Source organism: Lynx rufus, unplaced genomic scaffold (genome assembly GCF_022079265.1).
Source record: "Lynx rufus isolate CCGP_SWC_20201006 ecotype Redwood Valley unplaced genomic scaffold, mLynRuf1.p SCAF_28, whole genome shotgun sequence".
Taxonomy (NCBI): Eukaryota; Metazoa; Chordata; class Mammalia; order Carnivora; family Felidae; genus Lynx; species Lynx rufus.
In genome coordinates, this window is record NW_025814843.1 from 2,446,319 (window position 1) to 2,459,137 (window position 12,819).

Below are 12,819 nucleotides of genomic sequence, written 5' to 3' on the forward strand. Positions count from 1 at the left end.
AGAATTATCCTCTAAGGGAGCCTGGGTGGCTCAGCCGGTTAAGCGACCGACTTGAGTTCAGGTCATGATCTCGCGGTTCGTGGGGTTCGAGCCCCACGTCGGGCTCTGTGCTGACAGCTCGGAGGCTGGAGCCTGATTCAGATTCTGTGCCTCCCTCTTTCTCTGCCCCTCCCCTGCTCACACCCTGTCTCTCTTTCCTTGAAAAATAAATAAACATTAAAAAAAAAAAAAAAAGAATTATCCTCTATAATGGCAGCCTAGGCCATGCCCCTTTTACCCTCGATTCTAACTAAGAAAATTTAGTGAGGTTTTATTGGGTACTCGTTTTGTCAAATAGAAAAGTTGTGTTTTCACTGAATTACTGATCCGTTAGTTAGGTTTGTCAGATCAGTAGTAATTAATATACTCCATTTAAATGTAATTTTGGGGTCACTGACCACTTTCTTTTCCTCCCACAGAGATATTATTTACCTTGTGAGCCAAGTGATGCCTATTTTTGCTCCCTTTCATCTATTTGATGCCCTCGCAGTGAGTATCTGGAGTGATTTTACCCCCACCTAATATGCATAGCAAGATTTGTTTTGCGTTTCTAGTTTTGAATTAAATATGTGATTTCATCCTTGAGAAGAGAGAGTTCTTGCCACAAGTGTTCTTTTTTTTTTTTTAACATTTATTATTATTATTTTTTTTTAACGTTTTTATTTATTTTTGAGACAGAGACAGAGCATGAACGGGGGAGGGGCAGAGAGAGAGGGAGACACAGAATCGGAAGCAGGCTCCAGGCTCTGAGCCATCAGCCCAGAGCCCGACGTGGGGCTCGAACTCCTGGACCGTGAGATCGTGACCTGAGCCGAAGTCGGACGCTTAACCGACTGAGCCACCCAGGCGCCCCTAACATTTATTATTTTTGAGAGACAGAGACAGAGCACTAGTCAGGGAGGGATAGAGAGAGAGGAAGACACAGAATCCGAAGCCGGCTCCGAGCCGTCAGCACAGAGCCCGGCGCGGGGCTTGAACTCACGAACCGTGAGATCATGACCTGAACCAAGTCAGACGCTTAACCGACTGAGCCACCCAGGCGCCCCTTGCCTCAAGCATTCTTCACCGCTTGTGGGAAAGATGGGTGACGCTAGAGTATAACATCTCAAGGTAGAAGAGACCAGAGCTATCCAGCGTCCTCTTTATCTGGGGCCTGAATGCCCTGTGTGACTCTTAGCCACGTGAGCAGGCCCGTATCTACTGTATTGTCCATGGCCAGGCCACCTTCGAGTCGACTCTGGCCACGAGAAAGTCTTTCTCTAGGCTGATCTTCTGTGGGTTTGTAGGAGTTTGAAGACCCTTCTGCTGTACCCTGGGATCATGCCTTGAGTCGTCTTCCCAATTTCAGCAGTTAGCCCTCATGACTTGATTTCTAGGTCCATTTGCCACCTTTCTTTTTCCCCCAAGGAGTTTCTTCCGTTTTATTGTTACCAGTCTGAAGGTGTGATACCCGATTGAATACCAGCTGTGGTAAGAACAGTGTGGAAGAGAACAAGATGGTTGCCACCACTCTGACTCTGGGCATTTTTGAAGCCCATGGTCCCATTCCTGCTTTTCAGCCATGATATCAGACTAGTTTCTGCTGAGATTTCCATCAGTGAACCTTAAACTTTTTTTTCTTTTTTAATCATACACTTACAAAATATTTTTAAGCAAAGATTTGAATAACATTACCTGTGGGTTTCTGATGAAAGCCGCTATAGCTTATTTTCGTTAACGTAACTTTAGAAGCAAAACGTTTTTATCTCTTACGTAATGTGCAGTTCTTGTTTTGAGGTAGAACTGTGTGATCACATCCAAACCTGGGATGTATTAATGTAATATTTCTCACGAACCTGACACGAGGGTAGGTAAACGGCTATAATGGTGGTTTTGGCATTCCTCTCTTTAGGGCACCTGTGGTGGAATCCTGCGAGGTACAGGAAAACAAAAGATCGGTGCTATCATGAACGCCATCGGTTATTATGTGTTTGGTTTTCCCATTGGAATATCTCTGATGTTTGCCGCAAAACTTGGGATAATAGGTATGTTTTTGATTCCTCAGTGATTAACCTCAAATCTCATTTGTCATATTAAGATAAGCTGCTTGAGATATCAATTAGCTGACTTAAGGGGCCCCTGGGTGGCTCAGGCGGTTCAACATCCCACTCTTGATTTCGGCTCAGGTCGTGATCTCACGGTTCGTGAGTTCGAGCCCCACATCGGGCTCCACGTTGGTGGTGTGGAACCTGCCTGAGATTCTCTGTCTCTGCCCTTCATGCTTTCTAGCTCTCTCTCTCTCTCGAAAATAAGTAAACTTAAAAAAAAAAAAAATAGTTGACTGATAAGTAGCCCCTGTGGAATTGTTTTCTCTCAAAATAGTTACTCCTCTGCCTTCTCTGTACCAAAACCCTGGAAAGGTAGTCTTGAAAAAAGTAGACATGCTCTGTGTCCTCAGGATGAGACCAAGATTAAGTAATTACACAGTAATTCCATTTGGATTCAGTACTGCAGGCGAGAAGAACTGGGTCCTGTGAGCACCCGTGAGTTCCCTCACTGGTTGGAGGGGACATCTGAGCCTTGACGGACTCGCCAGAACTGGTTTGCCCGAAGGCAGTAATGTGTTAGCGTCAGACCCGAGACATGATGAATTACCTAGATGAAGTGAACACCATTTACTGAAAAACTGTTCTTTCCCCACTGAATGATCTTGGCACACTTGTCGAAAATTAGTTGGCCACGGATGTAGGAGTTTATTTCTGGACTCTCTGTTCTCCTCCACTGGTCTCTCTGTCTAAACCAATACCACTCTCTTCTGGATTACTATAGCTGTGTTTACTACAAAACTTACTGTTTTGAAATCAGGAAGTGTAAGCCTTGCAACCTTGTTCTTTTTTTAATTTTGTTTTGGCTGTTTGGGGACCCTTGGAATATTCCATATAAATTTGAGGGTCAGGTTTTCCATTTTTTGCAAAAAAACCATTAGAATTTTTATCAGGATTGCATTGAATCTACAGACTGCTTTGGAAAGAATATTGCAATCTTAAGTCCTCCAGTCCATGAGCACAGGATTTCCATTTATTTAGGTCTTTAATTTCTTACAGCAACGTTTTGTAGTTTTCAATGTTTTTTGCTTCCTTGGTTGAATTTATTCCTAGATATTTTATTCTTTTGGATGCTATTGTGAATATAATTTTTTTAATTGATATTTTAGAGAGAGCACAAGTGGGGGATAGAGGCAGAGGGAGAGAGAGAATGAGAATCTTAAGCAGGCACTGTGTGGAGCACGGAAGCAGGGCTCGATCCCATGACCCTTGGGATCATGACCTGAGCTGAAATCAAGAGTCAGACGCTCAGCTGACTGAGCAACCCAGGCGCCCCTAGAACTATTTTTTTAATTTCCTTTTCAGATTGTTCATTGAGGGTATTTTAAACCACAACTAATTTTGTGTGTTGACTGTGTAAGTTTACTGAATTTATTAGCTGTAGTATTTTTGTGTGTGGAATTAAAAAAAATGTTTTTAAGTTATTTATTTATTTTTGAGAGAGAGAGAGAGAGAGCGCGCGCACAAGCCAGGGAGGGGCAGAGAGAGAGAGATAGAGAGGGAGACACAGAATCTGAAGCAGGCTCCAGGCTCTGAGCTGTCAGCACAGAGCTGGATGCGGGGCTCAAACCCACAAACTGAGATCATGACCCGAGCCAAAGTCACAACTGACTGAGCCACCCAGGTGCCCCTATGTGTGGATTTTTAAAGATTTTCTACGTATTGAATCAAGTCATAATTAAATAATTTTACTCCTTTTCTAATTTTTAAATTTTATCTTTTTCACTGTGGTAAGTGTACTCTTTAATCACCATCACCTATTTCCCCCATCCCTCTAACTCACCTCCCCTTGGTAACCATCAACTTGTTCTCTATAGTTAAGAATCTATTCCTTAGTTTATTTCTTTTTCTTTTTTCTTTGCTCACTTGTTTCATATCTTAAGTTCCACATGGGAGTGAGATCCTATATTTGTCTTAATCTGACTTATTTTGCTTAGCATTGTGCTCTCTAGCTCTATCTATGCTGTTGCAAATGGCAAGATTTCATTCTTTTTAATGGCTGAATAATACTGCATTGTGTGTATATATATCACATGTTCTTTATCCATCCATCTATTGATGGACACTGGGTTGCCTCCATTATCTTCGCTGTTACAAATAATGCTGCAATAAACATAGGGGTGCATATATCTTTTTAAATTAGTGTTTTTGTTTTCTTTGGGTGAATACCCAGAAGTGAGATTGTTGGATCATAGGATAATTCTGTGTTTACTTTTTGGAGGAACCTTCGTACTGTTTCCCTGAGTGGCTGCACAGATTTGCATTCCCACCAGCAGTGCATGACGTTCCCTTTTCTCTACAGGCTCACCAACACTTTATTTCTTGCCTTTTTTTTTTTTTTTTTTTTACTGTTTTTTTCCAGCCGTTTGACTGGTGATGTCTCATGGTTTTGGTTTGCATTTTCCTGGTGATTAGTGACCTTTTCATGTGTCTGTTGGCCATCTGTATGCCTTCTTTAGAAAAATGTCTATTCAGGTTCTCTGATCATTTTTTAACCAGGTTTTTTTTTCCTGGTGTTGAGTTACAGAAGTTCTATATATTTTTTTTGTTATTACCCCTTTACCAGATACATCATTTGCAAATATTTTTTTCCCGTTTGGTAGATTGCCTTTGTGGTTTTTGATGGGCTCTTTTGCTGTGCTAATAAAGCTTTTTCTTTTGGTCGAGTCCCAATGGTTTTTGCTTTTGTTTTCCTTGCCTGAGGAGAGATATCCATAAATATGTCTAAGAGATAGTAATCTATATGTTATGTTTTCTATAGGGAGATTTATGGTTTGGGTCTCACATTTAGGCCTTTAAGCCATTTTAAGTTTATTTTTGTGAATGGTATAAGAAAGTGGTCTAGTTTCATTCATTTTCATGTAGCTGTCTAGTTTTCCCAACACCATTTATTAAAAATGTGTTTTCTGTTTAAGATTTTATTTTTAAGTAATGTCTACACCAAATGTGGGGCTCAAACTCACAGTCCTGACATAAAGAGTTGCATGCTCTACTGACTAAGCCAGCCAGGTGCTCCCCAAAAGAGACTTTTCTTTTCCCTGTTGTATATTCTTGCCCGCCTTTCTAATTTCAATGGATTTTATTTCCTTTTTCCTGCCTTATTATTGTGGCAAGAACTTATACAATTTTAACATTTTTCTATATTCTTCTACAGTACTTTTATTTTCAAGTTTAAAAACTGTAAAAAACTGAAATTCATATGGTGTGAGACAATATTCATAAAGAGCTTTTATGCTAACCTTTTGTATATATAATGTCACTTATGTTTAGATGATGACCACATAAGATATTTCCCACAAGTTCCATTCTAAACACGAAGGAGCTAAAACTTGAAGAGTTTAGTAATTTGTCCCACAGATAGTAAGTGATGAGAAAGGATTTGAACCCAGATAATTTGCCTCCTTGGTGGTGCATGTTGTCTCTCTTTTAGCAAATTATTATTATTTTGGTTTTTTTGGAAATTATATCCTTTATCAAGATTCTAAATGTATAGGATTGTACAAAATTATCTATCATGTGCTTTTGGGGTAAGTTGTTATATGTGTTTTATACATATATATTCACATCTGTATCTTCTGTAGTTTTCAGTAACAGTGAATTTTATTTTTGAATGTGTATTTTTTTAAGAGTGAACGAGTGAGCATGAGCAGGGAGGGGCAGAGAGAGAGGGAGAGAGAATCCCAACCAGATCGAGAATCGGGCGCTTATGTGACTGAGCCACCAGGCCTGAATTTATTTTCCTTAAGAAAAAAAATATTCTAATTAGAGGATTGACTGAATGCTTTAGTATGTATTCAGATAGCTCCTTTTTTTCTGTAGTCAACCAGTACATTTTTACTATGTAAAAATTTTGAGTCTGCTCTTTATTCTCTGCGAAATTTTCATCTTCTAGCTATCATAAGAGCCTCCCTGTGTCCACACAAACAGGTGCTTAGTTTATCTTACTTGTTGGAAATGTTACTTGGTGGCTTAATGAGGAACTGTCTTCAATGTCATCTGTGTTTTTAATGACAGGTACAGGCTGGGGGCCTGTGGGGCATTTGATTAACGTTAGGCTGGGCTTCATTGTCTATTTGGGACACACGACTGCCAAATATTTATTACTCTCTCCTAGTGCTACCAAGCACTGTCCTAATCACCAGAGAAAATACTGTTCAACCAAATCGTAAGAGCCGCTGCCTTCAATAAGCCGCTGGGGCTTTGCGATTCAGCTTTACTTAAAAAAACAAAACACACAAAAGCACTCTTATTAGACTCTAAGCTCCTTTAGAGTAAGCAACATGTCAGATTTCCCTCATTTTTTTTGTTCACTAATATGCTTTTTTTTTTTTTAATTTTTTTTACGTTTATTCATTTTTGAAAGACACAGAGAGACAGAGCACAAGCAGGGGTGGGGCGGAGAGAAAGGGGGACACAGAATCCGAAGCAGGCTCCAGGCTCTGAGCTGTCAGCACCAGAGCCTGACATGGGGCTCGAACTCACGAACTGCGAGATCATGACCTGAGCTGGAGTCGGATGCCTAACCGACTGAGCCACCCAGGCGCCCCAAATATGCTTTTTATAATTGTACATAGTGGGTTCGCAGGTTTGTTAAATAACTTTTGAAGATTTTGTTTATTTATTTTAGAGTGCACAAGGGGGAGGTGTAGAGGGAAAAGGAGAGAGAGAGGAGAAAGAGAGAGAGAAGAGAAAATCCCAGGCAGGCTCCACACTCAGCACAGAGCCCAACGTGGGGCTCAGTCTCACAACCATGAGACCATGACCTGAGCTGAAGTCAAGTCAGATGCCTAACTGACTGAGCCACCCAGTGTCCCCAAGATACTTTTAAATTATTAAAATTATACTTTAACGGCATGGAAATTTTGGGAAAATACATTAAGTGTAAACAATTAAATTACCTTTTATTACACTGCCTTGATACAATGGCAGAGGCATTCAGTGTATTTTATTTCACTATTTTAAAATTGTTTTTTATTCCGGTATTTTTTCTATTTTTCACAAATGCAGGGTTTTACTGAATGTGTAATTTTCCCCTATTCTGTGTTAAAGACGTGGTGTTTAGGACCTCTAATATTTCCTTGCATCATTTCCTTAATGCTCCCAATAGTGGACACTTAAACTGCTTCTCTATATAAATAAGATTGTGATGAGCATCGTAGGTGTATGAGTTACTAAAGTTTCTGAATCTTTCCTTAGAACGGGTTCCTAGGAATGTAATCACTTGATCAAAGTGTGTAAACTGCCCGTCCACCTAATTCTCAGCTGAAGGGATGTTTTAATCAGCATGAGTCTACAGAGGACCAGCCTCACTGTGCTTTTCCCTAGTGTGGGGCCACAGACACGGAATGAATGAATTAGTATTCCAACTCCCAGTTTATACCATGTTCCAACTCATCCCTCCACAGCTTGCTTCGTAGTGAAATTATTCATATGAAATATCTACTTTGGTACACAATGCTATTTCAGTGGCTTAAATAGTTTCTTCTCATAAATAGTTGGCATTACCTTTTTTTTTCATGGATCTCTTTATACCCTCAATAAGCTTTTCCACACAGCAGTTGGAGAGATCTTTTTCAAAATGGGCTTCTGCAAGCTGCCTGGGTGGCTCAGTCAGTAAAGCGTCCAACTCTGGATATCAGCTCCATCATGATCTCACCGTCGTGGGGTTGAGCCCCGCATCTGGCTTTGTGCTGAGCAGGGAGCCTATGTGGGGTTCTTGGTCTCCCTCCCTCTCCCTCTCTCCCCCTCCCCCACTGGTTCTCTGTCTCTTTAAATAAATAAACATTAAAAAACAGAAAAACCCAAAGTGGGCTTCTGAAAACCTCAGGTTTCCCATACACAGATGCACACACCAGTCTTAAGCCCTTCGGTGGTTCCCATTAGGGTTGGAATCAAACCCCGATCTTTCTGGGCCCAGACGCCCATCAGCATGTCCTGCTTCCCTGACCTTCTCCCCTCCACTCCGTCGCTCCCCTGCTCCTTCCCAACTGGCCTTCCCGCTCCTGGGACTTGCGGGCCGGTTTCCCCTGGGCCAGGCCTGCTCTTCCCTCCGCCTGCAGGGCCTGTCCTGTCACTGTCACAGCGGGCTCCTCGCCCTCGCGGCCACCTGCCCGTCTCCCTGCCTCTGGGCCGCAGGCCACCCCTCCAGCGCGCTCTGCCCAGCGTCTCCCACGGCCCTCACCACCCTGCCAGCCGTCACGTTTGCTCCCTTGTTTGCCCTGTGTCTCCCCCAGCAGCACAGAAGCTCCACGAGGGCACTGATCCCGTCAGCCTGTTCGGTTCTGTGTTAGACACAGCACTTCAGGCAGCGCCCGGCACAGACAAAGCCAGTAAATGTTTGTTAAACAGTCAACGTATGAAGCGGCCGACAGGCTCGTGCCGTTTTCACTCTTCGTGGGTCCGTTGCTTGCCACCTATGCACCCACGGTGAGCTTGAGTCTAATCCTGGCCCGAAATTGTCTCAGTTTCGGGGGAGTTATTTTAACCGCAGCTTATCGTGTAGATCCAGAAGTTTGGGAAGCACGTTAATGACGACGGGAGCGTAACTGAAGGACCTCTGAGCCGTGACTCTCACCCTCCACCCCTAGGTCTCTGGTCTGGATTGATAGTCTGTGTCTTCTTTCAAGCCCTTTTCTACCTGGTGCTCGTCCGGAGGACAGACTGGAAGAGAGTTGCAGAGCAGGTAAGAGCGTGTCCTTGGAGAAGTGTGGCTCTTGCCTGGTCGCGCGGCACCGGAAGGACTCTTCGCGGGTCAGAATGCCGAGAATGCCACGGGCGGGTGACTCCCTTTGATCCGTGAAAAGGGTCTAAGGTGACAGTTGGGGCCAAGAACATCCCATCTCAGCGCATTTTCCTCTGAGTGTAGGGCCAGTGCAGGATCCGCTAACTAGGGCTCAACAACAACAGCAGGGAGTTAGCTTAGGAAATATTTTGCTGTTTTCGTAGAACAGTCCTTAGAAGAGTAGTCGTCTTTTCCCCCGACTTACACTGAGTTGTTACGCGTTTTTAGGCCTCTTTTTACCGACATTTTTGGTCCGTGTTTTCCATATGCTTGAGAGCATCTGTGATCGGTGGGAAGTAGGTGGGGCAGAGCCATACCCTGCATGGAGAGGACAGGCTCTTGACTCAGTGGGCATCGCCGTGTTGAACTGTGAGCCCCGTTTATTCTGTCGAGGCTTGAGATGGGATGGATGGGGGGCCGGCTTAGGGGCGGTGTCACCGATGAGGAGACGGGAGGATGAGCTCAGGTGCGCCAAGCGTCACTGCTTACCTCTTGTCCCCCCTCCAGGTTTCTCACGGCTTTGGCTCTCCTCATCGTGATGTATGATGTCTTCCGTAGCGTAGTGTGATTCGTGGAGGAAGTGAAGTGTACAGGGTATTAAGTTGGGCCATAAACTCTCCTCTATGTGATAGCACCGTTTGCCTTTAGACTTTATTCCTCATATCAGTGCTTAGGAACACTGACGTGCACGGTGCAAAAAATGTTACATTTGCAACTAGAGCAGCAGGTGGCTTTTCACATTATTGTGAGCAGAGCACTGGGGAGAAGAGTGGTTGTTGAGTGTTACATCGTATGGTCACCGGCATTTCAGGCCCAAAAAGGACCATGCTGGATGGTGGAAACCTTTAGCGATAGCTTGCATGAAGTTTTAACACGAGTACTAGCTTAACCTGACTTGTGCTTTGTCCACTTACGTGCCACTTGTTCTCAGGCACAGGTTCGAGCTGGTGTGAAAGGGATCAAAGAGGCCACGCCTGCACCAACAGGTAACAGAGGACATGGTCTAGTGCACTCGCTCTGCCTCGAGAGCCTGAAACGGGTTAGTGTGGCCAGAGTTGCTTAGTTTATGAGAGCCTGCTCTCTTGCATAATAAACCTTGTCTCTGCCTTTATTAGAAGGGGGAGATCCACTCTGGGTTCTCCTGTGAAACGTTCTTCATGTAACTTCACACGTACAGCCGGTAACTGACGGCATCGTTTACGATGCATTCTTGTGCAACTTCCCATAATATCCCTTTATTTCTGAACCCCCTACGTAAGTGTATGCTCCACTGTTCTCTGCAATCAGATCTGCCCGTGTTGGAAAAAGAAGTCACCGATGAAGTGATTTTACCTGCTGTCGTCAGATCCGAGAGCCAGACCCTGCAGCTAATGGTGATAGAAGAAAACAATCAGTATGCGGTGGCCACCGTTGGGGATGTTTTGACAGTGAAGCAGCTGATTTTCTATCGTGGAATGGCTCTAGCTGTTGCTGTTGTTGCCCTTTTAGCAGGAATTTTCATAAGAGTTTTTCAGTGAGCCTGGCTAAAATAGAAGAATTAGCAGCAGCCCACACACTAGACATGATAATTATTGTGATATATGAAGCCTGGGAGGTGACCTCCCAGTTGTGGATGGAAAGGATATCAGTGATGTTTTCTTAGTTATCCCGAGAATCTGCACCATCCTGTTGGAGATCACGAAAGGAGTTCTAAGTTTCTCCTGAACATTTAACTCTATCATGGGTGGTGAGTCTATGGATTTGATATTCCCTGCCCTAAGTGTTCTGTACTCTTGCACTGAATATCTTCTTTCTTTTGGGAAATTCGTTGCCCTCTAAACTTGATGGCTGATCCAGTTTTGTTTGTATTTCTAGGTTATCATATTTAATCTTGTTAGTGAGTATTAAGTGCCTGTTCAAGTGCTGTCTCAGGTATTGCCGTATAAACTTTTATAAAATAAACACCTTAAAATTGAAAACGTGTGCCGACGTGGGGGTGCCTGGGTGGCTCAGTCGGTGAAGCGTCCAACTTTGGCCCAGGTGGTGATCTCACGGTTCGTGAGTTCGAGCCCCGCATCGGGCTCTGTGCTGACAGCTTGGAGCCTGGAGCCTGCTTCAGATTCTGTGTTTCCCCCTCTCTCTGTCCCTCCCCAACTTATGATCTGTCTCTCTCTCTCTCAAGATAAATAAAAAAAAAAAATTTTTTTTTCAGTGTGTGCTAATGATATTATAAAACCTATCTAAATGATAACTTTTAGTTTTCGGCTTTTGAACACATTTTTTGTGGCAACTTTCCTATTAAAGAATCAACATCTGTTCTCTCCTGCTGCTCAGCTCCCCAGATGCTGGCAGTTACAGCTGCTCCCATCCAAGCAGATTTTTAGGGTCTCTGTGGGGAGTTTGAGCAGCCCAAATAGAAAATCCTAAAAAACATTACTAATATTGGGGATTCCCTCCACGAAACCCACCGGATGAGCCAGAGTGCAAGACATTTATAGGGAAAGAAAACTTACATCCTCAAAGGGCCAATACCAAATATTGCAACCGTGATCTAGGACAGGATGCTATAGAATAAGACAGGAAAACTTTTGAGCTAAAATTCACATAACATGAAACGAACCAGTTCAGGTGTATAATTCAGTGGCATTTTGTACATTTCATACTCTTGTGATTTTGTGTTGTTTTTTTTTTTAACTATGATACCATCTGCGTGGCTGTGAAGTGTCTCATTGTGGTTTTAGTTTCCATTTCAAATGCAGATGACAAATGGTGTTGAGTATCTTTTCACTGGGTTGTCTAGCTGTCTATCTTCTTTGGAGAAATGTTTGTTCAAGTCCTTTGCCCATTATTTTTTTAAGTTTGTTTATTCTGAGCGAGTGTGTGTGCGCAAGCAGGGGAGGGGCAGAAAGAGAGGGAGAGAGAGAGGATCCCGAGCAGGCCTGGTGCTGTCGAGGAGCCCAATGCAGGGCTCGATCCCACCAACTGTGAGATCATGACGTGAGCCCGAAATCAAAAGTCAGATGCTTAACCAACTGAGCCACCCAGGCAACACCCCCGCCCCCACCTCCACCTTTGCCCATTTTTGAATTGAGTGGTCTTTCTTTTTTTTTTTTTTAATTTTTTTTTTTTAACATTTATTTATTTTTGAGAGAGAGAGAGACAGAGCATGAACGGGGAGGGTCAGAGAGAGAGAGGGAGACACAGAATCCGAAACAGGCTCCAGGCTCTGAGCTGTCAGCACAGAGCCCGATGCGGGGCTTGAACTCACGAACCGCGAGATCATGACCTGAGCCGAAGTCGGACGCTCAACCGACTGAGCCACCCAGGCACCCCTTGAGTTGTCTTTCTATTGTTGAGTTGTTGAGAGTTTCACATATGTGCATTCTGGATACTAGACCCTTGTCAGATGTAAGATCCGTGAGTATTTTCTCCCATTCAGTAGGTTGTATTTTCACTTCCTTGACGGTGTCCTCTGTTTCACAGAAAAGTTTTCATTTTGATGAAGCCCAGTGTGTCCATTTTTTTTTTTTTGGTTGCTTTTATCATATCTAAGAGTCCATCGCCACATGATAGGAAAAAAATTTAAGTGTTCTTGGAATCTAAAAATATTCTAGCAGAAATCAAAACCTAAATAGAAGACTGTTTCCAGTGTGACATGTAAGGAGTTTGGAGGTCATCACCCCTGTCCTCGACGAAGAACACTAGAATTTATTTCTGCTTTGTCACCTCTGACACCAAATGTGTGGGTTTTTCTATACCAACAACCCATTCTCCAAACCACCCAGCACCAACTGAGATGTCCGATGATTCCATTTAATTCTGACACGAAGTACCCAGAGTCAGTGTCAGACCCCCTGGTTAAGGGCTCAGACCCACAAGACTGACCCAGACTTCAGAAGCCAACTGCAAGGCCAGGCCGACCAGACTCCTCCCGAC

General features: G+C 43.5%; 1 protein-coding gene across 1 annotated transcript in view; it reads left to right on the forward strand.

The window, feature by feature from the left end:
* LOC124519440 (multidrug and toxin extrusion protein 2-like) overlaps nt 1–10,453 on the forward strand; it is a 60,299-nt gene extending 49,846 nt beyond the window's left edge. The window contains exons 13-17 of the mRNA XM_047089622.1: nt 459–528; nt 1,931–2,063; nt 8,357–8,549; nt 8,711–8,805; nt 10,192–10,453. Of these exons, the coding sequence (XP_046945578.1) occupies nt 459–528; nt 1,931–2,063; nt 8,357–8,549; nt 8,711–8,805; nt 10,192–10,421 (721 nt within the window). The 3' untranslated portion in view covers nt 10,422–10,453. The remainder of the gene's footprint in view (nt 1–458; nt 529–1,930; nt 2,064–8,356; nt 8,550–8,710; nt 8,806–10,191) is intronic.
* The last annotated feature ends 2,366 nt before the right edge of the window (nt 10,454–12,819 follow it).